This window comes from Paramisgurnus dabryanus, chromosome 1, assembly GCF_030506205.2.
Source record: "Paramisgurnus dabryanus chromosome 1, PD_genome_1.1, whole genome shotgun sequence".
Classification (NCBI taxonomy): domain Eukaryota; kingdom Metazoa; phylum Chordata; class Actinopteri; order Cypriniformes; family Cobitidae; genus Paramisgurnus; species Paramisgurnus dabryanus.
The window spans coordinates 38,590,001-38,617,346 of NC_133337.1; the positions used below are offsets into that span (position 1 = coordinate 38,590,001).

General features: G+C 37.9%; 2 protein-coding genes and 1 long non-coding RNA gene across 6 annotated transcripts; 1 reads left to right on the top strand and 2 right to left on the bottom strand.

Annotated features, from left to right (window-relative positions):
- The first annotated feature begins 1,505 nt into the window (after window positions 1-1,505).
- On the top strand, window positions 1,506-13,761 carry LOC141282973 (uncharacterized). 4 transcript variants are annotated; one of them, XR_012337905.1, is made up of 7 exons: window positions 1,506-1,628; window positions 1,844-1,924; window positions 3,218-3,301; window positions 3,500-3,606; window positions 10,893-10,946; window positions 12,919-12,979; window positions 13,629-13,761. It is a non-coding gene; the product is annotated as an uncharacterized lncRNA (long non-coding RNA). The 4 variants fall into 4 exon arrangements; XR_012337906.1 differs by lacking the exon at window positions 13,629-13,761 and adding exons at window positions 11,706-11,773; window positions 13,202-13,376 and having other exon boundaries at window positions 1,844-3,301; XR_012337904.1 differs by having other exon boundaries at window positions 1,844-3,301.
- Window positions 1,540-13,633, bottom strand: LOC135758048 (inorganic pyrophosphatase). The gene is given in 14 exon segments (XM_073816198.1): window positions 1,540-1,933; window positions 3,552-3,580; window positions 3,582-3,602; window positions 3,604-3,639; window positions 8,978-9,105; window positions 9,190-9,314; window positions 9,875-9,963; window positions 10,244-10,256; window positions 10,258-10,281; window positions 10,283-10,341; window positions 10,873-10,926; window positions 12,948-13,006; window positions 13,539-13,562; window positions 13,565-13,633. Coding segments are annotated over 14 exon segments (783 nt in total). The 5' UTR covers window positions 13,593-13,633; the 3' UTR covers window positions 1,540-1,839.
- A 5,679-nt stretch (window positions 13,762-19,440) lies between the features above and the next one.
- LOC135757643 (neuropeptide FF receptor 1) lies at window positions 19,441-27,305 on the bottom strand. The gene is made up of 4 exons (XM_065272277.2): window positions 27,137-27,305; window positions 23,184-23,501; window positions 20,860-20,959; window positions 19,441-20,318 (listed from the first exon to the last, which is right to left on the bottom strand). Exons 1-4 carry the CDS (start codon window positions 27,159-27,161, stop codon window positions 19,529-19,531), a joined length of 1,233 nt encoding a protein of 410 aa, XP_065128349.1. The 5' UTR covers window positions 27,162-27,305; the 3' UTR covers window positions 19,441-19,528.
- Between the last annotated feature and the right edge of the window lie 41 nt (window positions 27,306-27,346).

Sequence of the window (27,346 nt, forward strand, 5' to 3'; positions counted from 1 at the left end):
CTTATTTTAGAATATTAACATTTATAAAGTTCACTATTATTCTTATTTAATCCTAAATTGTTGTACTATGCTTATGACTTGTGAATGTAATGCTCAGTAAACTTAAAATAATCAGGCTTGATGACGTATGCAGCCTGCATATGCGACCTCCGGAGGCTGCAGCCTTCGAAATAAGAAACGAAACGGCCATAATGAACACTGAGCTGAAGTACATACAAGTTCCGGGCACCAGATGTCACTGCTTACTCGTTTCATCTGAATCTCATTTTCTGTTGCAAAAGGCATGAACAAGGTTTGTATTGATACAGTTCTTTTGTTGATGTTGTTGTATTGATTAAAATTATGTAAATATAAAAGCAAAACAACAATTAAATGGGTGTGTGGTTAACACCTGCAGTGATCTAGCATAGATCATGTGGTTTTATATGATATGAATATATGGTTAATTAAGCTATTTGTATATACACTTTGAATAAAATAAGATTTAAATTGGCTGGTATACTTATATAAAAAATAACCAATTCAGTAATGCACATTGACATTCTGACATCATGATAAGCTTCATTATAAGTGTTTTATATGAACTGCAGTGAATATCTGTTTTGAAATTAAATAAAACTTTTGTTCTAGGCCATTGTAGTTATCTGACCTATTTTAGTTATGAGTAACTACTGTATGTCTCACACTGATGCTTTTACCCCAAAACAGTTTATTTACTCCTGCTCTTAGATTGAGAGGCGGTTGCCATGGTGATGGATGCAAAAATACAGGAAATAACATTTAGACATTAGCAACAATTACCTGTAAAACCCCATTCAAGAGTCCCCATGCATTTATACTAAAAAAGTTACTAAATTAACCTATTCTGCTATAATTAGATCTTCTTTTACCATACAACTTCACATGTTTGTGGTAAGAAAAAGATGCTTGAGGTAAACAACATTTTATCATTTTAAAAAGTAATTACAAACCTCATTCTAAACACCAAAACAGAAATTCATTCATTCAATATTATGTATTTTTATGTTTATTAGCAACTAATATGAGAGATCTCACAGAGGTGTCGCTGTCAGGTATTGATGGTTTCATTTGTACTCGAATGAAACAACATGTTTCTGTTTCTTCCGCTGATCTTCTATGACTGTTTGTAATAAAATCATTTATCAACTAGGACGAGAAAAAGAACAAAGTAGATTTTATTAAATGAAATGTTAGTTTGTAAATGAGCAGATGAAACTATAAACAAACTACAAATGATAGGAGTATGTGTCAGATAGGACTTTATAATAAATCAAGCATCTGTTTATCATTAGGGAGTGAACACGACCGCTGTTACACGTGCTGTTATGATGATGAAGATGTGTGAGATCAGGTTTCTCACCTGAGCTGGGTATCGGCTCTGCATCGCCGTATGGATGTGCCTGAATAAATAATCAAAATTACATACAAATAATTGTCATTGTTTACATTAAGCTTGTTTCTCTAAACCTGGTCTCTTTCTGCAGTGAAACTAAAGGGCATATGGAGATCACAGTTTCATTCTGGATTTCTGGATGTTGACAAACCCTGAGAGTCTCTTACGTACCACAGAGGAAGAAAATTTTATTCAGATTAAGAATGACATGAAGGTGACAGAATTTTGTTTAAGGGCTTTTGTAGCGTTCATGAGCAAATAAAATTTTCACCCTAATCTCAGTCACCATCATACACTTTGCAAATGCAAATAGTACATCATGTTTTAAAGATTGTGAGATTCTCGGAGGTATCAGTAGTGTTATTGAAAATGAAATCTCTCTCTTTCTCTGTGTGTGTGTCTGTGTGTGTGTGTGTGTGTTTCTGTCAGACTGATGGAAAAACACTCACAGAATCTACGATGGCTTTGGCATCTGTACTGGAACAGAGGAACGGGCTTTTTGTGACACAGGTGTTCAGGCTGCACAATACATTTGACACAAAACTGTAACTTTGAAGAACCTTGAAATATTGCAATAGCAAATTGACCTCTATAGACCTTGAACATTGCTGAAGCCATATGGGATTGAAATCAACCCACAGATACAAAGCCATGTGGTCTATATGTAATATCTGTTCCATCAGTAATATAGCACAGTGAATTCAGTGTTCATCAGACAGCTGTACAGCAGCTTCAGATCCAAACCCAAGTGAGTTGCCTTGCGTTAACACAGTTCGCTCGACTCATTTGATTCCTATAGATCAGGGGTCTCCAAACTTTTTGTGAGCAAGGACGACCACAATTGATAAAACAATCTGTAGGGCTACTTTTTTGATATGGTCTACTCAAAACTTTTACTTTACTTTACTTTTTGATTTGATTTGATTTGTTGATATGTTTTGTAACACTTTATAATAAGGGCCCATGAAGACACTAAACTAATACCCAAATAAATTCTTACTTAAATATGAAGTAATGCTGAGTTTAGGCATGTTCCTAATTAACTACATCATTAACTACAAAGTGACTCATGAATCAACACATGAACTCATTGTTAATTAATACATTAACTAACTACTAAAAACATGTCATGTTAATGATGACTCTTCATGATTAGTACATGCATTAACTCATGCTGAAGTAAAAATAAAATGATGTCTTAGTTCATTATGATTCATTGACCCGTATTATAAAGTGTATCCATATGGGGGTAATCATTGTTTAAAATGTTACCATATATAAAAGAAGCCAAGCTAATAAAAAATGTAATAGTCTATTAATAGAATGTGATTTGACGGGCAAATCACAGACTACGTGCGGGAAACCTGGTGCATGCGGGCACGATGTAGAGACTTATAGAGTTTGTATGTTACAAAACTAACAATGTAATATTTGTGTCTTGTGCCCTGGGTTTACTGAGTACTGTTAGAGCAGTTTTTTTTGTATCGAATGAATAATAAATATATTTAGCTGCCTTCATCGGCTGCCATCTTAAATGCAAATCACACAGCAATGCAGTATGGGATTGCCTTTACTATGAATGAAGGTATCTTTACCATAATAATTAATTTACTTTCTTTTCATAAATAGAAAGAAATTTACTTTTTTTCCAAATGTAGAGAGTACCGATTGAGTCATTTAATTATTGACCAATCCCAGTCTACAGACGATCGATCGGAGCATCCCTAATTAATATGATTGCTTTTGTTTACTTTTGTTCTACCACCTGTTTATCATTCTTTTTGTAAATATGAATCCTCCAAGCTCCTGAAAATCCCCTAAAATCCAAGAAGGCTGGCTCATGGTGTCCACGATATGGGAACGCTTTACAGATCAACTGTCATGAAGGTATGAGTTTATTTGCTAAAAAGAGCTGCGATTGCATTCACAACAGTGATGTTAAGACAGGTGGCACTAACTGAGAATGTGAATGTGATGAAACCTTTATGAATGTGTACAGTCCGCAGTCTTTGTGTTTGTCATCTTGATCTGTCATTTTGCTTCCCCTTGACGCTCAAATAAAAGAACTTTTTTTAAATCTAACAGCGGCTTTCTGGAGAATGACTATCATGAACAGTACAGAAGATTAATGACTGACCAGTTGATGTCTCCATCAGGAGTTTTTTTTGGAGATGAGAGCTTTCCAGAAAACTGTGAGTTTCTTTAACTGTTTTTATAGTGAAATCCTGAAAACCAAAAACAATCATATAGATATTAAATAGATGTTTACATTCTCTGCAGAAAAAGTTACAGCATTGTGTTTAAAGTCATTTCAGGGAAGTGTTTTTAAACACATCATACGTGATTTGTGTAGTACTAAAATGTGGAGTTATACCGTTAAAAGTTTTTATCACATATCTGATTTAAGCATTTTGGTGTGACTAAAATCGGTGGCTCGATGCATTGCCCTGCCCCTAACACAACCACAGGCACATTTGAAAATTGAGAGAGACATTTATATTACATTTACATTTAGTCATTTAGAGCAGGGGTCCCCAAACCGTTTTACACCACGGACCGGTTTTGGCTTGAATTTTTTTTGCGGACTGGGGGTGTTTGGGGGTGGTGCTGTGTAAGTGAGCGCGTGTGTTGCATATACCTGCTGCGTCACTTATTGTTAGTGGCTGTTAGTCCTCCTTTGCAAAACGTATAAAGTTTTAAATGTAAGTAAAGATTAAAGAACCATCCATGAGGAAAGTTCATAACGGCTTTATAAAAGTGTACAGTGAAAAAAATATTCATTGAGTTTGCTCAATTGTTTTAATTTAATTGTGTGCATCCACTTACCTAATCTAAATTTAGATATATTCATTTAGTTGAACTTACTTAATTGTTTTTAGTTCCCTCAGCACAATTAAATTGAGTTGATCTGATTAAAAATATGTTAAAGAAACATTCCACTTTTTTGAAAATATGCTCATTTTCCAGCTCCCCTAGAGTAAAACATTTGATTCTTACTGATTTGAAATTTATTCAGCTGATCTCTGGGTCTGGCGCTAGCACTTTTAGCATAGCTTAGCACAATCCATTGAATCTGATTAGACCATTAGCATCGGGCAAAAAAATAACCAAAGAGTTTCGATATTTTTCCCATTTAAAACTTGACTCTTCTGTAGTTACATCGTGTACTTAGACCGACGGAAAATTAATAGTTGTGATTTTCTAGGCTGATGTGGTTAGGAAATATACTCTCATTCTGGCGTAATAATCAAGGACTTTGCTGATGGCTGCAGCAGGCGTAGTGATATTACGCACTGCCCGAAAAATAGTCCCCTGTCATTGAAAGTAACCACGGGGACTATTTTTGGGCAGTGCGTAAGATTAACCATAACTTATACTCAATTGAAACAAAAGCAGATTATGGCATAAATACAATGTAAATGCTTTCAAATCAAGACATTTATACTTAAAGTTTAATGCTATCTGACCAAAACAACACTAAATAGACATGTCAAGGAGACTGTGCTCATCCTAAACAAATGCTCTATACTCATCCGCACATGGTAACCATTTAAAAACCCAACAACAAAATATGAAAGTCTTTCAAATACTATTATAACTGTCACGTACTCTACTACTACTATTACTAACTACAATGATGATGAGGAGATTAGAGTCTTCATATTTACACTCAGGAGCTTTATTCAAACATACAACAACGATTACAAGGAACTTCTTAACATAACATACATTCAACGACTGACAAGGGAAAGACACTTGAGGGCAGAATATAAAGGGTGAGCAAACTAATGAAACACAGGTGTAAGAACTTAACTAATAATCAAACAGGTGAGACTAATAATGATGAAATGAGATAACAAATGAACTAAACAAGATGATTAACAATGAACAGAACTAAATGCAACAAAACCCTGACAGTACGCCCCCCTCCCAAAGGCGCGTCCCGCGCCGTAACTAAAACAACACCGAAGTGGAGGGAGGGAGGGAGGGAGTCCAAAACAGAAATGTCCAAAAATGAGGGAGGGATTAGGAAGGGGTCTGGACCAGGCCCCAGAGACCGAACGGGATGAAGCCCCAGGGTGGAGTCGCTGATGGGAGGAGCCAGGGTGGAGTATTGTTCTTACTACCCACCCTGGGGACGGACAACGGCGATGACGGCACTTGGAGGATCCAAGGTGGAGCCGTGCGAGCAGAGAACCTGGGGGAGCCAAGGAACCGGAGGGGCGGGGCAGAGCTGGTGGGTCTCCCGACCGAGATGTAGGAGGTGGACCGGAGCTACGAGGCGGAGCCAGAGCAGAGGAACCCAAAGGTGAACGCCCGTAGGAGGGAGGAGCCCAACGAGCTGGAAGGGTGGAGTGAGGGACACTTGGGGAGCGAGGAAAACCCGGAGGCGAGGACGGGACGACGACCGACCAGGGCGGAGCCGGAGTGGTGACGATGCCTGGTGACGTCGTTGTAGAGACGGGAGCCGACGAAGGGGAGGGAGGAGAGACCTGAAGCGATGCCACTGGTCCGACGGGCCGAGGTGACCTCTTGGTCTCACGGAGCGGAGGTGGAGAACTGGAGAGCTCCCCGAAAACAGCTAGCAGAGAGGCACGCCCCGGATCAGTCAAACCAGCGGCAATGACGCGCTGAGGATGAGCAGGGGCGTGTCGCTGTGATGGCTGCAGGTGCTTCGGACTGGCTGAGGTAGGCAGAGGAGGCGGGAGTGGGAGGGTCCCCTTGTGTTGGGGAGGAGCTGGACGGAACCAGCGGAGCCGATGAAGAAAGGGAAATGTCCAAAGCACAGTCCAAAAAAATTTCCCCAAGAGACGTAATATGCTCACCCTCAGCGGCGTGGAGGTGGATGTCTTCCTCGACATCCTCAGCAGCTCCCGCGGCGAATCCCAGACAACTCGGCTCTCGCACCTGGTCGGGGGAGGGATCCAGGATCTCAGCGACGCTGGGCTCAGGGGTTCGCTCTGGCTCACTGGTCGCGTTGCCAGGTTCTCCGCCCGCGGTGGGCTCGAGGTCCGTGGAGGGTGTTGGCGTGTCGGTCTCTGGGGGTGAAGTGGGGCTGGCGGCAAACTCCCCATCGGCAAGGCCGACGGTGAATGGGGAGTTGTTGTGGAACAGCACCCACTCCACATAAGTGGCGAAGTTGTTCTCTGGACCGCCCGTTGGAAGACGTGCCCATGACCGATCGTTCAGGCTGGTTTTCAGAAAAACACAGAGCGCGTGATCTGTGAAGTTGGTAAGGCACGCCAGGTCTAGAAAGTCCTTGATGTGAAGTTCCAACGGGCGATTTTCCTGGTCCAGAATTTGGATTTTAACTGAGGGGGGAGATCCATAACGATAATAAACTAAAAACGAAACTGTGAATACGGAAAACAAAAAACTCTGGAAACAGGAGGAGAAACACTAAACACTAGTGATGGGTCGTTCGCGAACGCCGGCTCTAAGAGCTGATTCTTTGTAGCGAACGAGCAGAGCCGAATCTTCACACGCATGCAGGGGAGCCGGCTCTTCTAAGGGAGCCGAGCCAGAAGAGCCGAATCTATGAAAAGAGCCGGACTGCCATCACTAAACTGTAGAGCCGGAGCGAGCCGAAAGAGCCGAATCAATTGAAAGAGCCGGACTGCCCATCACTACTAAACACCACGTAACACTTTATGGTCAGTCGTTCTGTCACGTACTCTACTACTACTATTACTAACTACAATGATGATGACGACGAGGAGATTAGATTCTTCATATTTACACTCAGGAGCTTTATTCAAACATACAACAACGATTACAAGGAACTTCTTAACATAACATACATTCAACGACTGACAAGGGAAAGACACTTGAGGGCAGAATATAAAGGGTGAGCAAACTAATGAAACACAGGTGTAAGAACTTAACTAATAATCAAACAGGTGAGACTAATAATGATGAAATGAGATAACAAATGAACTAAACAAGATGATTAACAATGAACAGAACTAAATGCAACACAAAACCCTGACAATAACAAGATACTAAACACAAATAAGTCCCCCTCTTTACTTATCTTAATTAAAAATGCATAAAATAACCCTTTATTTTGATATTTACTCATTATGCAAAGCATTCTGGGAACTGGAAATGTAAGTGTGTATTACTTCATGTTAACGATATGCAGAAGGTACAAACCCCAAGGTAAACGATGATGCAAGTTATCGTCTCCAACGTAAATCTCTTTTCTTGGACTACATACCTGCCAACTTTGAAAAAAACCTTGGAGTGAGATTTAGTCAGGGAGGATCAAAATTATGCTGCGCACGCAGCCACATGAGTTGGTGGCTCAGATATCAGAGAATTGTAATTTATTTGATGTTGTACGCTGCATTCTGGTGGTCTGTGGGGAGGCCCAAAGCCGCTGATAGGGGCGGCCTACTGGAGATGGACAATATTGGTTACATTTATGAGGCAGACATAGCTTAAGGTCCACCCAAAGGAAATTCTGGATTAAGTGGATGTGATTTCCTGCATTCTAGTGGATTTTTGGGTGGTCTGCTAAAGATGTGCAATACCTGAACTTATTCTGATTCATGTTTGGCATCATGACTTGTTAGGCCTTCTAGACTTAAGCTGAACATTCAACTAGAAAAATATTGTTGTGCCTAAATGATTGCCTATGTACCACAATAAAGCCTTATTTATAAACCAGTGTTTTGACCTATAGGTAAATATTTTTTATTATGAAGGAGCAATGAAGGAGGAGATTGAGAAGAAGAGAAATGCTGGAAAACTTACAGCTGAACACTGATGCTTGGAGACTGCCGCTTAAATGCTTTTAATGATGATTGACACAGGACTTAATGTTTAGGTTCTTTTCGAGCCTACATGTAAAGTGTACCTGGTTACTGAAGTAAAAGAGTTTATTTTCATTATGGTGCCGCTTTTGTTGTATAATTCTGTGTTTGTTTCCCAGAAGCCTGAAGGGGTGATAATTTTCAGTCATTTGCAATATCACAGATTTGATCCACATGTATGATTTTCAGGGTACATGCGAATGATTCATGAAGGAATACCTCTGCAATTATTTCATTGATTGTGTTTTAGAAGTATAGTCTCGAGCTCTAAGCACAGCAATGCTATGTGAGTGCAGATGTGCTGAGAGAGAGAGAGAGAGAGAGAGAGAGAGAGAGAGAGAGAGACCTGGTACATAAGTGGAAACGGCTCTTAAAGGGCAAAACACTCAAGAAAGCTATTATGTAGCTATTAAACACATTTTTTCCAGGATATTCTTGCGACCCGATGGTTGGGGACCTTTGATTTAGAGAGAGATGGGCAGCTTTTCCACAAGTGGGTGTGGTTTCAGTGCCCAACAGAGGACACGCCCCCAGCGTTTGAGAGCAGAGAAGCCTGTTGTTCCAAGATGTTGATAATTTATTTTATGTATTTGTCCTTTTTTAATCATTCAAATTTGTCTGGGTGATTAACCACCCTTTAAGAACATCATCAAGGAAAGAAGATCATTATGAGATATCATTAATCAAATGTCAGCCTGTATCTTTCAATGAAACAGTACGAGTAATAAACACTAACTCTCTTAACCTTGTTTTAAAATTCACCATCAAAGGCAATTTGGTTTTCTGGCTTTCCGTCTGGTACTTTGTACATTCTGAACCAATCAAGTGTGGCCTCCAGATAGCCGGGCTTGAGTCTGCGGACATCATGGATATCTGTAAGAATGACAAAGCGCGGTCAAAACATCCTAAAATTCAACAGCACGCTATTTATTAATGCACCATGTAAAGGTCTCCAACCATGAAAGTCTTTGGCCTCTGGGTCTTCTGCATTTATAACCATCATTTTCCAGTCGGTTTCTCCTTCATCAATTAACGCCAGAGTTCCCAACACTTTCACACGAATGAACAAACCTGCAGATAAACACACATGAAGGAAAGATTTATAATATGCATAAAAATGTTTAAATGACAGAAATGACATTAAAATGGTTGTGGCTAGAGAGTTGGGGTAACACGATAAGCTTGAAAAACCAGACTGAGCCTTAAGCAGATTCTAGTGTTATCTCAAAGAAACATGAGGAGAGAAATTTAAACTGACCTCAGGTTAATAAAAACTGTGAATTAAAACAAAAATGAATATAAGTCACAGCTGTCAAATGATGATCTACCTAACTCAACTTCATCATTTGTGTCATAGTTCAACATCTTCTCAGTCCAAGGCCGGTTGCATAAACATAGCCGTGACTGCGTCTTAAGAATGATTCTGACTAACTAGCAATTAGTTAGGGCTAATCAGTCTTATTATTTGGATTTATGTTAGACCAATCTACCTTTCTATGTAAACAGTTATGATCAGTCTTGAAGAAAAAAATGACTATTAAGACTAGTCTTAAAAGGTTTATGCAACTGGCCACCAGATAGCTGCAGTTTTATTATAGTGCTCATTTCATATTTCAATATTTGGTATTCATTGTATGTCTGTACCTTATGACCAATGTCACAGATGTCTATAGGATCATTGTCTCCACAGCAGTTGGTGTCTCCATCCCTGTGTCCTGGATCTTCCCACGTCTAAGAAAGGCAAAACACCAGCCGTTCCTTTATTTGAAACTTTTGAATATGTGATTGACATGAATGCAGTGAGCTCTAATAATGTTGCCTCATTATTGCTTCCAGAAATGCTTTGAATTTCTTGGCTCTGTTGTCAGATTAAATGTGCATAAAATTTCACTTTAAGAGTTTGTTCATGCATGAACAGTTAGGCTTCTCATATACCCGGGGTTTTACTTCCACACCAGTGCACTTGAATTTTGCCTGCTTCACTTCTAAAAGACTGGATGAGTCTGCAGACCTGAGGGATCGCCCCATATGTATCCTGTATGAGGAAAGATTAACTTTCTTTATGTCCTGTTTCAGTGGATTAAGAGGATCTTTAGTCGCAATCTAAAGAAAAGAAATGAATATGACTTGATCAGTTCATTAATCAGGTTTCTTTCATTGATTGATTGTGATGAAGTCGTAGCGGTTGAGAGCGCTCAACTCAGATTACAGATGAACTTAATCATGACCCAAAGTTCACACTGAAATCTGAAGTTTATCTACTCACAGTTCAAAAATGAGTTGTCGTTTCTTATATTAAATTGGATGTTTTTCTTATTTTGAATACATACATATTTTGAATTTGCGCCCTTTGGACGAGAAGTCATCGGAGTCTGTCTTATAAAAGCTAAAGCCACAAGTTCCTGTGATGGTTCATCAGTCCCACAACAATTTGACTTCATTATGATTTAATTTCTTTTTTTAGTTTGGATAATGAGAAAGGTTTAACACATAATAGATAACACACTGTATATTATCTCACATCTTTTACTCTGGAAATGATTTTCTTTAATGTATGCATGTGCGTTTTACAGTGATGATGGTATCAGATGATATTAGTGATGATATATAGCCTAACCTTTCCAGAATCTTATCTCAATTTTTTGCATTTGTCCATCTAGGAACTTCAATAACAGCGTGAAAGATGTCCTTAAGAAATAAAAGATTTAATCTGTGTAAGTAAACACACATTGTAGATAAAACACATGTGAATATAGGCTACTTGCACATCGTAAATGTCATGTAAAATATATATATTTACAAACCATTCTTATGAAGTGTGTATAAATAGCACGCAGTGTGAAAAGTCATGCAATACATACACCAAATCCAATTTTGCGTGCATTCACAGATTTAATGTTTAATATACATCTCAAACACAGTGCCATTGCAAATATACATCCACAAACATCAACTGCAGTTTATAAATCTGGTCCTATTTCAGATATTTGTATGAAGATTAATGTGATTGTGCATACAGCTATGAATGGGATGAGATCATGTGAAATGAGTCACACAGTTAATAATATTGTAAGGATTTAGTGTGTTTGTCAAGTGAGCAAGCAACCATAACTCCACATGTGATCTTTATTGAACGATGCATTGCACTGCTTGAAATATTTGTGACGTTGAAGTTAATGAAACTATTTGTAATAGCAGGAAATTAAAATAATGAATCCATTTGTTATATTAACGTACATGCTACTCTTTCAACAGCATGTCTGTGTTTTAACAAGTTGTTTTGCATCACACTAAAAGAGTTATTATTATATTTTCAAGCTGATGTTTGAGCTGTAATTGTAATAATTCATCATACTGAATCAGAACGTCATAGATACTCAGATGTATTTATATACTCAAGTGTAATGTAATGGATCAGCACGCAACGACTCAGTGAGTCACATAAAATGACTCAATGTTGATCTTCACAATAGTTCAGCCAGAGCCATGTGACACAGGACACAATTATTAAGAGCCACGTGGATTCAGAACGAAATAAGAGGTAATGAACCCAAAAATAAAATAATGTCTTTTATTTTTTATGTGCTTCAGTCTGAACAGAAGATCTGTATGGTTTTAGTTTCAGTATTTTAGCTCGTGTTTCTTTCTTTTAGTTATAATTCAAAACATCCTTTGTGACCACATGTTTCTCTGCACACAAAGAAAAATTCACATCTATAATTCACATTATATCTGTATGATCCTCAGGGCCATTATAATGAGCGAGGCTCTTATTTTAAAGATAAAACAGTGAGAAACAGAGAGAGTAACTCAAAGTAACTCAAATATCAATGTTTACATTTAAAAAGTAATGCGTTACTTTACTCTTTACTTCAGAAAAGTAATATTATTACAACACTGCTTGTAACTCTTTTAACATCAATCATGTCCTGATCTTCACCTGCTGTTTTTGCACGAATCAAAATCAACTGCTGCACAGAAAGCATGGGGTCTGAGTTCTTATTAAGTTGTGATGTGAACAAGAAAGGGTCTGAAATCACTTCAGTTCTGAAGAGAACCAAAAAAAACGAACTGGGTCCTCTTTTCGCATTCGGCTATTTTCTTTTTTGGTTTAGTTTACGTAAACTGGCCTTGGCTCTTTTAAAATGAAGTAAATGTGAAAACACCCATATTCCTGCATGTTTTAAAACCAAAATGTCAGACACGCATGTGGATGGAGACGCATTTTTTATATTAGATTAAGCATTTATGATGGTACACCTCTCAGAAAACATACAAATAAAGATCATTTTAGATGTTTAATGACTATTTAGAGCATTGGGATGACTAGACGAGGGCTTCATGTACTTATTTATGAAAACCTCCATTTCCACCAAAATCAACCTTTATACTTTCTTTTGCCTCTCCCTTCAAATTAGACCGAGTGCATTCAGACTCATTTTGTCACATATAGAGTCTGTTTATACCTGGATTAAAAAGAGAGACATGCATCTCTCTCTTCCACTTTATTAGTCCACCATTAATGCATCTAAATACGGAGGTGGAAAGATAGAAAAAGCCCAAATTTCTTGTCGTTTTGAGATGTTTCTGATGTATTTCTAGGATTTCTATGTGTGTTTCTGTTGGATGTGCACAAATCGATACGATTCTTCTGGTTTAGTTTGACATCTGCTTTCAATCTCACAGGCATCAATCAAGAGATAAAAATATTTCATCTGATCAGCGTAGATGGGGATGTCATGGAAAGGTGAGATATATTTTCCTTCTGCATTTTCTGTGAGGACAAAATAATAACAGGATTCCTTTAATGTTGATGTAATGATCTGATATCTAAAATACTGTAAGGATGGCTTTTAACATCGTATCTTTAAAAACTCTTATCTTTATATTTTTGCCTGTGTGGCACATGAAGATGAGCTTGGTTACATAGCAACAGTAATTTACATCCACCTGTTACTCTCATCAACAGATGGCCAACATCATGTGTTTGTCAAAAACAACCTGAAATATTTATTTTCATACTGAAAGTGTAAGAAAAAGGAGGAAATGCCAAATTAAAAAAATCACAGATATATCAGTGCTATTTGTCAAACATCTGCTTGTCGAGTGTGTTTCTGTAACTCAACAGATATATCATTGCATTAGCAGTGCACACATACAGTTATGATATACTCTGAATGCATTGTAAGGTACTTTGGATAAAAACATCTGACAAATGCATACATGTAAATAAAATGAACCTAAACCTAAAAGTCACTGACAGATATGATTTGAGTAAATGTCATCATGCATGTAAAGAGACTTACTGAAGTAAACTCTGTAGTCTTTTCTTGCCCTCTTTTTTCAATGCTGAAGCTCATATTAACTTATATTCCTGCTGTGTTTGGTCTTTCGAGATGCTGGTGATGTCTTCGAGTCGTCTCCTGCACATGCACACGAGTGGTGAAAAGCACTTAAGCCAATAATCCGCTGCTCATCCGGCCGTGTGGATGCGAGACATCAGATCAGTTTGGTCAAAGTTCACTCCTGTACACTAAATCTGCCCGACTCGGGAGTAGCTCTTTCATACTCGAATGTGAGGTGTTATCTGTAAGTGAGATTAGCTTTCATCTTTCTGTGTTGTTTATGAATGAAAGACACTGTGAACGCAGTATGGCAGCAGATGAACAGACGGTTTCCAGGTGTTAAATCTTTCACAGGCTGGATTACCTGCAGATCTCCTGCTAGTTTTGAGTACGATGAATGCACTCGGTTTGTTGGGTAAGGTGCTTATCGATGTGCATGTGTAGTTATTTTAAGGCCATGTTATTGTGTAAAATTTGTTTAGTGTTGTTGTGTAAAGGTTTCGCTTTTTTAAAGGGCAGCGTTTAATGTTTTAAGTTTGTGTTATAGTCAACATAAAAAAACAGTCGCAACTCGTTTTACCTTCGTAATGCGATGCATTTCAGAGTGAAATCTCAATGTTCTGAGTCAAAAGACCAATTACACACAAATGCTGAACTATAAAAAACATTTTGTTTAATAAACATTCAGGCCTGTCAATCATTATTATGGGCGTATATAAGGCAGCCTTCAGGCCTCTGTGTCCAGCTGCAATTAAAGAGCACCTATTTTCAAAATCCACTTTTACATGGTGTTAAACATAAATGTGTGTTGGCAGCGTGTGACCACTACCACCCTACAATGGAAAAAAAATCCACCCGTTCCTTGTTTTTTTTTTGATCATTTAACCAAAGCAGTCTTATTAGACATGCGGTTTTGATTCTTTTAGCAATGTGATGTCACACTGCTTAAGCCCCGCCCATGGCTGCTGACTCACAGTCCTGTATTACCATAGTTTCTTCTCTCTGCAAGTTATACGCTGACCGCTTTTTCTCTGCGCTTCTACACAATATCAGATCTATTTTAACTGAAAGCACTTACTGTCTCTTTTGGTAAGAGAGCGAGGAGCAGTAGCTCATTTGCATTTAAAGGTACACACACTAAACGGCTAATTTTTGCTTCCACCCAATTAGGGTTATTTTGGACATGCTATAGTAAATGATCTGTGGGGTATTTTGAGCTGAAACTTCACACAGACATTCTGGACATGTCTGAGATCTTGTTAAAATGGGCATAATATGTGCCCTTGAAATGAGTTCAGCTTGTGTGAATTATATTTGCCATACTACAATATAAACATACAGGCAAACAAGAGAACGAAATAAAATAACATCCGCATACTTCAAGTTTTTATTAACAGCAACTGTTAAGTTACCTCAGTGTGTGACAACTGGCCCCACTGACTTGCTTTTATTTTCACAGTAAAACATAAAAGGCTTTTTTATACAAAATATCAATCTTAAAAAAATCATCGTTGTATGCTTTTGAATATTCACAACCTGCGTTTGCCAGTTAATTATTTTGCATTCGTTTATCTGAAGGAGCAAACACTTCACAAAATTAATTGTAGTAATTACTGTTTGTTGTACACAGCAAATAGTTTGACTTGTATTTACATATCAGACAGCACAATACTAGACTAGAATTACAACAGAGCAAATGATCTGTACAGATATACAGCAACAATCTTTTTTAATATGGCAAACACACTGATGTGTATGCTTGCAAACCTTTTAAAGATGCTTTAAAACCACCATAAAAGCCCAATATGACACACGTGTCTGAAGTCATACAGTGTGATTGTGTAACACACGACAGAGCGTCCGGTCACAATTACTTTCACTATTTGTTGTTTATTTTTTGCTAAAGCATGTCATTGTATGTGTGCTTGTGTTAACAGGTCTTTACGGCAACTAAATGAACCTAACATTTACTTTATTATACCGGTGACTTCTTTATGGAGGATGCACGATGCAAAGCCCATCAAACATGTATTTAGCCCGTCATGTCAAAATATGTGTTTGCCGCGTCACGTGAACCTATGTGCATCACGCGTCATGTCAAAATACATGTCTTCTGCAGATGCTTCGAAGGGGTTTAGGATAAAAGAGATACTCACGTTTTCTAGATACTCACTTAATCTCATGTGTGAGTAAACTCAAGGGGCCAGTTGTTCAAAAAGTTTAATCTGGATCAAAATGATCCGGATTTGGAAATCACATTTTTTCCTATTCAGGATCAGGTAATCCGTCTTACTTTTATGCCGGTTTTTCAAAGCAACATTGGATTGGATCACCCTGATCCAGATACACAGTTTTCAAGATTACCAAATCCAGATTACCTGTGCTCTAAATGGGACAACATATCACAACATGTGCTACCAGCTATGTGAAGAACGGGTAGAAGAACCAATATGGGATCACTGTAAGAGTTTTTAATTTTGAGACAAAACACAAAAATAACATAAACATCCATTTATAATTTCTTTTATGAACCCTCATCTGAGTCACAAAAAAAAAAAAAATCCAATAACAAATACATTGTGGACGCACAAAGGACGCTTCAAGTGTCTTTTCTGAGCTCCTGTGCCTGCTGGCTCTACCAGTGAGGGTCCAGGTTGTTTTTCAATAATACAGTAGGGCTGAGATCCAGAATGAATGTTTCATCACTTTCCTTTACAATCGTAGGCTCACCATCCCCTACAACACCCTGAATCCCATGCAGAGCTTTATAGTTTTCACCTCCAATAATGTCCAGAACCACATCTGTGTATTCATCAACACTGCTCATTGCAAAACAAGATGTGCAATTGAGCTTTTAAATGGAGTTCTGAAGAGACGCTTTGCATGCCTTAACTACTTGCGAGTGGAACCACAGAGAGCATGCAACATAATACTAGCGTGTATGTCCTGCACAACATCTCTACCAGGTGCAATGTCCCTCCCTGTGATGATGTTTATGATGCACCTGAGCCGTTTGAAGAACCAGACCAACCTCTGGCATTCTGTGAGAATGAGGGACTGAGTGGACGTATAGTAAGGGATGCCATTGTTAGACATTGTTTTTGACAGGCTCATCTCTGATGATTGTTTCCTTGAAATTAATATACGGTGATGAATGACATAAAAATTGAATATATTATTTTTGTTTGTGATTGAAATCTGTTTGGGGGATTATTTCATATTTCATTATTTTTACTTTACTGAATAGCTTAATCTGTAGCCTATGTCTACTATATCTACTTTATCACTGTTACAACGGTTACACAAGTCAAGTTCAAAATATAAATAAAAGTATATACACTGAAACAAATGTGTTATTTGACCAATTTGAAAGTTTTTCTACATTTCCCTCCTGGAATCCACCTTTAAATCCTACCCCCTGTTGGGATCAGGATAATCCAGTTTTTTTGGATCAAAGTTATCCAAATCCTACTGACAAGTTTTGAACAACACAAACTGAAGGTTTGATCCAGATTTAAACTAGGATTGGATTCTGTGATCTAATCTGATTTCAGATTCCTTCTTTCCCTTTTGAACAACCCATTTTCAAGATTTGATCCAATCCGATAACCAAAATCCGATCAGCTTACCTTTGAACAACTGGCCCATGGGGGTGGTTTCCCGGACCAGGATTAGCTTAATCCAGGACTAGGCCTTAGTTTAATTAGGATATATAACTAGTTTTAACAAACATACCTTACTAAAAACATTACTTGTGTGCATTTTGAGGTAAAACAAAGGGCACTGATGTATTTTAAGATATGTCAGTGCAAGTTCTTTTCAGTTTGGAGAGCTCTTAAAAGTGTTTAAGTCTAGGACTGGTCTAATCCCTGTCCGGGAAACCGCCCCATGATGAGTTTAGTGTTAAGTTAGTGTCTTGGAAATATTTTGTATTTCTTTTACCATAAACCAGTTTGACACGTCTGCAGTATTTTAACATGACGCATGATGCATATAGGTTCACATCTTGACGCACCGAACACACATTTTGAATTTGCGTCCCTTCAGAAGAGAAGTCACTGGCCACCGCTGTTATTATATAAAAACAGACATCCTCACGTCATCTTTTGTGTTTGACAGAAGAAAGAAAATCATACATTAGGGGTGAGTAAAAAATGACTCGCTCTTCAATTTTTGTTTAACATCTCTCCCAAAAATGGTCACTGGGGCGGTACCCTTTCAAAAAGTACACCTTTGAATATAAGTACTAAAGAGTTCATATAAGTACATATTGTTATCAAATGTAAAAGGTACATACTGTTTTACGACCCTTAACTGGTGCTGTCCCGTCAGCAGGACACCTAAATTTGTATCTATCACAAAAAAAACCTATATATCGTTGGAAAGGTCCAAGAATGTAGATTTTATATTTCAAAACATTTTAGCAGTAACAATAATGCAGTGACAGTCATTTATTAATTGGTGACAAGAGTATGCAGCATAGCGTTGACACCTAGTGGTCGTTGTTGGTAAAACCACTAAATGTCACAACACATTTTTGTGATAATTTTATGTATAAAATATATACTTTATTGCACTATTTTTATTTATTACAATAAATGTAAACTGCTATAACAATTTTTTATTTAATAATTTCATCACCAGACACTTAAAGTGTCTTCTTTTAAACAAGACCAAGATTAAGCTTCTACACAAAAGAAAAATGCTATATTATTTTATTAATTGAGTTATATAAATTTAAAGGAGTACATCATCTTTTCACTCCCCCCTCCCCGCCCACTCAAAAAAGTGCTGCACCAGTTAAGGCAGGGGTCCCCAACCTTTTTTTCACCGCGGACCGGTTTCAGCTTTAAAAACATTTCGCGGACCGGGTGGTGAGATTGGGGGGGGGGGATTTGGGGTCGCTGAGTTGCTGTTCAAACAAAGTGCTGAAAATCTTCCTTTTCGAAATGTATAAGTTTTAAACGGAAGTAAAGATAATAACCATGCATTAGGAAAATTAATAATTGCTTTATTTAGGCTATAGTATATTTTCTATAGACGTGTAAAACCATATTTTGGCGGATTGTTTTTTACTTTCATTGTTTTTACTAGTTTGCCTGCCCATTTAGTCTTAATAATTAATGGAACCTAAATGAACTTGGCTTGCTGTTCTCAAAGCAGCTCGAATCTTGGTCGGGCTGGAGACCCAATTCCAAGTAACAGAACAGAAGAAAAATGCAGTGAAGGAGGAGAGATGCCAGAAGAATTGCGGCTGGGCGCAGAGCGAGACTCACGTTTACCATATGATTTTAATGATGATTGACAAGTTTAGGTTCCTTTCAAACCTACGTTAAAAATGTAGCCGTTAAAATATTATTAGCCTAATAGTTTATTTTGATCATGGTGCTACGATCGATGGATAATTGTGAAGTTGTTTTAAAGAAGAATAAAATAATGACTTTTCAGTCACACAGTTGAACGTCTCCACGTATGTACATCATTTGCGACGTACATTTGCAAATGATTCATAAAGTCATACCTTCGCAATTCTTTGATCGATTGTGTTTTAGAAGTACTGTATGCTCAAACTCTAATGATAGCAATGTGATCGCTGATGCGCTGGTAGAGAGAGAGAGGTGGAGAAAGAGAGAGAGAGAGAGCACGGCCCTGTACAAAAGTATAAATGATTTGTTATTTGAAGTCGGCTCTTAAAGTACAAAATAACCCGATTAAGCTCTTACGTGGCTATTATACAATTTTTTTTGGGACGTTCTTGCGACCCGGTGGCAACTTGTCCACGACCCGGTACTGGGTCGCGACCCGGTGGTTGGGGACCTCTGAGTTAAGGGGTTTAAGGGTACTGCCCCTACAGCACCATTTTTTTCTGACAGTATATTTGTTGTAGCTTTGCATTAATCATGACTGCAGCAGCTGGAGGTTTGATGTCTCATTGCATGATGTGAATGTCTTCAGTCTAAATCCTCCAGCACTAAGTCATCACACTGATCTCTGCTGCAGAAATTTCTCCTTCCTTTACCCGGCGCGCTCCTCCTCGTCCGGTCTTCATCCACGCACACCCGGTTGTGTTTCCACATGCCGTTGCGTCTGGGATGCGGCGGTACCTCTACCAGACAAACCCCAAACTTAAACGCTGCCTGAAAGCCACGCCGGAAGTTCTCGTTGAAGTAACCGTAAACGATGGGGTTGATGCTGCTGTTGAAGAAGGCCAGCCAGTGGGCGAACGGGAAGACGTAGACGGCCACCAGATCCAGCTGAGCGGCTGTCAGATTCCCATAGTCCGTCAACATGATGACGATCCACAGCGGAAGCCAAGAGACGGTGAAGAGCGAAGCCACCATCAGTAACATGTTAACCACCTTCAACTTCCTACGGAAAACCCGCCGACTGTTGTCCTCCGTGTGCGCGTCGCGAATGGTGGCGGGAGATTTGAAGAGCTTGATGGAGATGCGTGTGTACATGACGACGATGAGCGCCACGGGTGCCAGGTAGATATGTGAGAAGAGGACGGTGGTGTAGATCTTTCTCATGTTCCGCTCGGGCCACGCCTCCCAGCAGGTGTACACAGGATAAGTGATGTTGTCCTGGTCCACCATAAAGTGCTGGAGATCCTGGGAGACCGTCAGCGTCACCGCAGAGGGACACATGATGGCGATGGCCAGAGCCCAGATAAAGGCGATGGTGATGATGGCCTGACGCTCCGTCAGCTTCTGCCGGAATGGATAAACGATGCAGCGAAACCTGAAAGAAAGACATCATCATAGGGTTGGCCAAAGTCAGGCTGTTCTGAATCTCAATCTCTCCAAATCACTTTTTTGTAAAAAGCTTGATAAGTGGTGTTAAATGTGAAACATTGTCACATCTGTAGCATCATGATGGTTTATATATTATTTTATATTTACACATTTGGCAGACACTTCTATTCCAAAGCAACTTACAATTCGGTCATGGTGTGCATTGTTTAATCATTCACATCAATAGATTTGGCAGACCCTTTATTTCCAAAGTGACGTACAGTGCATTACAAGGTATACAATTTATCAGTATGTGTGTCCCCTAAAGCTGGGATAAATCCATGACATTATGCTTGTTTGTAACAAAAGAGCATATATGCATAAATGTATTTGTATCGCTACACAAAGAACCACAAACAACCACAATTAAATGCAACACAGGTTAGAGAAATGTAGAGATAGATTAAAGGAGAGACATCAGTGGGATTCTTCTGCAGAGGTTGGTGGTGATTTTATGTGAAGAATGAAATTACAGATGATTTATTGACCTCTCAACAGCGATGGCCACCAATGTGAAGACAGAAGCCGAAACTGAAGCTCCCTGAACGAGACCGCTCATCTTACAGATCACCACTTCAAACGGCCAACCTGCCCGAGAGACAATAACACACACAACTCATGTGAGAGAAAAAAACTCGCGCAAATCATCAAAGACAAATTCAATATAAAACGATTCATATAGGCTATACACTGATGTCATGGAAGTAAATTATTTGTTTGCATTTTACAAACAAAAGTTTACAATTTACATTTCATAGTATACAAAAGTGTTTGTTTAATGGGAGGATTTCATGGAGGAGCAATTGAAGAACCTTCAGTTTTTGTGCTATCATCAGGTATTTAACAAGCAGGCAATATCACAGACAGCTATCATTATGAAGGACCTCTGCACATCATCTGCTCTGGGTTCATCTGAGATCATCTTAAAGATTCTGGTGAGTCTTATTGACATGTATGTTGTTTTCAGAACCGTTACTGTTTGATAAAGTCAGATGCTGTCATTTATAAGAAATATTGACATGACAGGTTATAATCTATCACACAGGCAGTGATAAATCACATGAATTATTCAGAAATGATGTAGCGTATGGCTCGTTGGGTTTGTATTTAAATTCACAGTCAACAGAATCAGATGTCATATGGTTGCTTTATACAACACATGGTCTGTTATGCAAAATCTAAACAAATCTGAGTCAAGATTTCATGATCATTATGATATCATGCATACAAGCAGTAAACATTATGAATATGTAAATGTTGTTCAGTAGGTGATTCATTTACTGACATTTACACTGTACGTGTGTTGTGAATCGAATGAAAATTGATCTTGATTTCTACATTGTAATTCACTTTCCACTTTGATTGTAAAAGTGCAAGACAACACAAAGCTGCTTATTTAGCAAACTCAAATCTTTTGACTCTTCTGCTGTCATGGATAAATGAGCTAAATATTTCGTGACTATACCACGGAAATTTGTGAGATCAGGTTGGTTAAAAACATAAGACATACCATCATAGTTTCATTCTTACCTTAAAATATAATGGTTGCTTTTCTGTAGTAATAATAATAATAATAATAATAATAATAATAATCCGCTATGATGTATGCGGTCGACAAATACGACTTCCGGAAGACGCACCCAAAATCCTGGCCAGTTTGGCGTCTGGGAAGAATGGCACGTATGGTCACCCTACATTACTGTTACATTAAAATGTTAAAATTGAAAAATTTGGGATGCAGTAGGCTACCTGTACAGTATGTGTAGCATTAACACGTGTTTCGTGGATCAGAAGATATGATGACTAGTTGCCTATAAGTATTGTAACGGTGCATAAAGTCAAACTTCAGAGGTATATCATCAATAACTTTTATTGAAATGTAAATGTACATCCAAGCTTAGCTACAGGAATCTGCGAGAGCAACAGACAAGAAAATTGGTGTACACAGTGCAGGCTTAGTAACAATTATCTTTTTATGGTTGTCAATCGCAAACGCTCATTTATTCAAATGTCTCTCTGCTGAACTACCTACTGAAGCTTAATCTGTCGAGGACGAAGAGAAAGCACACATTTGATAAATGAACCAATAGTGGAGAAGTAATAACTTTCAAGAAAAAATCTTTTTTGAGTAACAACCACAACATGTCCTCCTTTGCTTGCATACCAATTGGGTGTTTGTATGGTATATGGTTATACTTCTCATTCAATCACAATCAAATTTACTCTTACTGGATAGCACAATTAATCTGGATAGTTTTTTTTTTAATTGAACAATGACAAGCTGGAATGAAAACAAGCCGAAATGAAATGGGAGTAACAAGTAAAAAGTACAGATAATTTCATGAAAATGTAAGGAGTAGAAGTAAAAAGTCTGTTAGATTAATCAAGTAAAGTATAGATACCAAACATTTCGACTTAAGAAAAGTAAACAAGTATTTGTACTTCATTACTTAACACTTAAGAGTTTACATTTATTTCAGACAGAAATCATTTGGATTTGTTTATTGGGAAATTGGGATAAATAATGGACAATATCGCTTTGGTAACGCAGCATGAGAATTTTAAATTCATATACTATTTTAATAAAAACCAGGTAACCCCCTTATTAATATGTTTTACTTTATAGGGGGTCCCTCAATGCTTATAGGGGTTCTGGGACCACCCCAGCCCCCCCCCCCCCCTCAATTCAAACACCTGTTTTATCACATATTTACAATATAGACATATTTGACAAACCTGGAAAGTGTTTACACTACTATTGGATTACATGAAAGTGGGAATGTGAAAGTTTTTGAAGTTGCAGCTGATTTACCTGTGATCAGGTTGTCCACCAGCGTGATGGGAAGGCAAAAGATGCCCACTAACACATCACTGATAGCCAGATTCAGTATAAAGATGTTGGTGACGGTTCTCATTTGTCTGTTTTTCAGCACAATAAAACACACCAGGATGTTTCCGATCATGCAGAGTAAGAAGATGAGACTGTACGCCAGAATAAAGATGGTGGCCACCACAAGAGAATGTTGATAGTACGGTAAGAAGGTGATGTTTCTGCTGTCATTAAAGAGCGTGGTGTGGTTAACGCTGATGTTCTCCATGTAAAAAAGGTTGACATCCATCATTGAGAGAGCTGCCGAGACAAATAAAAAGAATTCAAAGTAAGAAAGAGTTTTGAAAATGATAAAACAATAAACATTGCATGATATGGTAGCGTGATGGGTAATGACTGTAATGTCTTCATATTTAAATGAAATGAATCGGGATTCTTGAATGCCCAACTGGAAATTCTCAATGGTCAAAAGCGACTCTTGGTTTTAACCCCTTAGGATTTCTGAAACACCTCAAAAGGACACTTATTGTACCTGCTGTGTTAATTGGATCTTAAAAGGGTTTACAGCATTTGAATCACAAGAATCTCAGCTTTTCAAAGATATGTGACATGTTTTTGTTTTTGAGTTGTATGTCATGAATTTTTTTTGTCAAATAATGCAGTGTTCCTCTCACGGTGCATTCAGAGCATCTCTTCCACAACCCCGTGCTTTCATCCACGTCAAAGCTCAATCCCTGTTCCACAGCTTTGCATCAGATGTAATGTAATGTATCTCTGTGGTTTTTTTTAGAGACCTGAGAGATGTTGGAAGAGATATTGTCAAACTCAAAGGGGACATTTCACAAGACTTTATTAAGATGTCAAATAAATCTTTGGTGTCCACATATGTGAAGTTTTAGCTCAAAATACCCCACAGAAAATGTATTATAAGATGTTAAAATTGACACTTTGTAGGTGTGCACAAAAATGTGCCGTTTTAAATGCAAATGAGTTGATCTCTGCACTAAATTGCAGCGCCGTGGTTGTATAGTGCAGATTAAGGGGCGGTGTTATTATAATAAGATCCCCTTCTGACATCACGAGGAGAGCTAAATTTCAATGCTATTTTTTCACATGCTTGCAGAGAATGGTTTCCTAAAACTAAGTTACTGGGTTGATCTTTATCACATTTTCTAGTTTGATAGAAGCACTGGGGACACGGTAATAGCACTTAAACATTTCCAATGAAGTGTCCCCTTTAAGCAAGAGATAAACAGATTTAAACCTTGGGTCTCTCTTAGGTTTCCTAAACTCTCTGCATACTTAATGGATGAGATTTTCACACAGCGTGCTGATACTGTCTGATACCATCAGCTTCACCTGTACAATTTTCAATCCCATCCCAATACCAGAGACTTAAACGCGGTAAAGCTGACAATACCATGGTTCTGAGTGTTAGATATTAGGTTTCATTTTGTTGATTCATTATCTATTCTCAAACTTTATAAATCGATACAACATTAAAAAATGTAAAGCCCTGCAGGTCTGGACAGGAGTTAAGAATATAAAAAAAATTCCATTCTTCACCTTTAGATTGTTGAAGATGGCTGCTGTAGGGTGTGAACCCATAAATAATTTGCACAGAATGTATTTAAATCACTTGCTTACAAGTACATAGTCTTAGACTTAAAGGGACACTTCACCCATTTGCATTAAGCTTTGTATAGTTAGAACCCCAGTCATGTTTTTGAATTGTCATGCATAATTTCCTCAGTTGCCGCTGAGACAGGAGAAATACAGATTTCAGTGTTGCACTTCCTTCTTTCAATGATGTAAAAAATCATCATTTTGCATCATTGAAAGAAGGAAGTGCAATATCTTTGTTGAGGGGGTGAGACTACAAACACCTCTTTTCTCTGTCAAATAGACACCAAATTCTAAATGTATGTTACATTTCGACTACAAATATGACACACTTTCAATAAAGATCAATGTTTCTACGGGTGAAATGCCCCTTTAAATCAGCTTAAATTATGCTTTAAAATTTGCTTTTGCAATTGTGCATATTTCTGTTTTAATGGTGACCGTCTTAAACATAGGGTTAAATATATCAGCAGCTCTTTTAAACAATAATCACTGATCAGTTCAGATGTCCTCCTGAAAACTATGAATCTATAATCAAACAAATATATTTGTGAATCTTCAAAAAGTGAGTCTGAATCCTCTGTCAGAGTTAAGCAGAATTGTCCTGTGCCTCCTCTCATTTCACCTTATAATGGTTTTCAATACAGGAACATCACATGCTGGTGAAGGAAAAACATCCCATCAGACCGAATTTACTTTGTTTATTTATCTTTTAAAAAATCACAATGAAGCCACATGTGGCTCATATAATATCATCTTCTGCAAGCTCGCTTGATTCATATCAGCAGGGGAAAATGACTTTTTCTTTCTTTGAAGTAATGCATTTTTGGTGTGCTAATCATTCATGTGTACTTTAAAAAATACATTAGTCACAAAGAAGGACTGAGGTCAACTTCAAATAAAGATAATAAAATGTTCACAAAGAAACCCTTTCAAAATCTAAAACATCAACTTCCACATTTATATATATTTTAACTTCATGTAATTATTTAAGCGTCTTCATGGTGGACATGGACAATTATTCACAACATTAAGACACTTCAACAATGTTTGTTCAAACTTTGTTTGACATAATGACCACAAAGGAAGATATTTTGAGGAATGTTTGTAACCAAACTAATAATGAGCCCCATTGACTTTCATAGTAGGAAAAAAAGAATAATATGGAAGTGATTATGATCGGTTTGGTTTCTCAAAATATATTCCTTCGTATTCATCAAAACAAAGACATTTTTACAGGTTTGTAACAACCTGAGAGTGAGAAAATGATGAGAGAATTTTCCTTTTTGGGTGAACTATCCCTTAAACTCATGTTGTTTCAAAGATTTTTTACAAAGATTCATATTCTCCTCTCATATAATTTTTTCTTTATCTATGAATATATAAACATGCAGTCGGACTAAATCAGATTATTAATGTGACAGGTGTTATAGTTTGAAGCAGCCTATCTCTCTCTCTTTTCATCTGCAGCTTTTTGTCGTCTTTTTCCCCAAATGTTTTACTGTATTATAAGAGAGTGGCTTATAGACGAGCAGTGCGCGCTTGATTGGTTTTAAATGCGCGTAATAGTTTTATTGTGAATTGTTTATGCCACGAAGTGCAGTCTTTTTTGTGCAACTCTACTTTAACTTCTTGACTCGCCCTTTGCCGCAGTTAGGTTAAGATATCTGCGATATAAAGCGCTTTCATACTAAACGCATCGAGAGAGGATAGGAAATAGAGAGAAAGAGCGCGTGCGCGCTTAGGAAAGGTGCGCAGACGCGCGGCGTGCGAGACAGAGACGGATGCGGAAAGTGAAGTAAACAGTTGTAACCTTTAACTTTCGTTCTTAACGTACACTGAGACCTCGGATCACATGCGTTACTTCTGTATCGATCACGGATCAACTACGATCAGTCACTTTACCTTAAAAAGTGAACCAGAACTGATACGGCAGTTGTGTCGATGTGCGCATCATCGCCAGTTCATGACGATGTATCGTCGTATCGATATTTTGAACACGACACTAATCTATAACATCTGTGGTTATATCTGAACGGTACATATATCAACTTATTCAAGTCTTATAATAATAAGCAAACTATCAACCATTTGCCTCACAATTGTAATTCATTTTTATTAGCAGTAGGCTAATTTATTAGAATAAGAAAAAGAAATACTTAAATGTACAATTATAAAATAGTAATATAGTAGTATAAAAAGGTATTTCTCATTTACCATAACATTTGAACAGTAATATAAATTGATAAATTCATTATTAATTCATCCAGTAAGATAATTTTAGATATGAAGATGATGATAAAAGTTCTTACCTTGTAAAGTGTCAGGATCTTCCATCTGTTCTGCTGGATGCAGTGAGTGACTGTGAACCGCTGATATCACAGAACATCACATGCAGGTTACTTCACAACCAAACCACACTTTACTACAATAACATCCATCACCTATCCAACCAGTCCAGATGACACAACAGCACTTCTGTTACCATGTATGCATTAACCGCAGTGCAGAGAGAGAGAGAA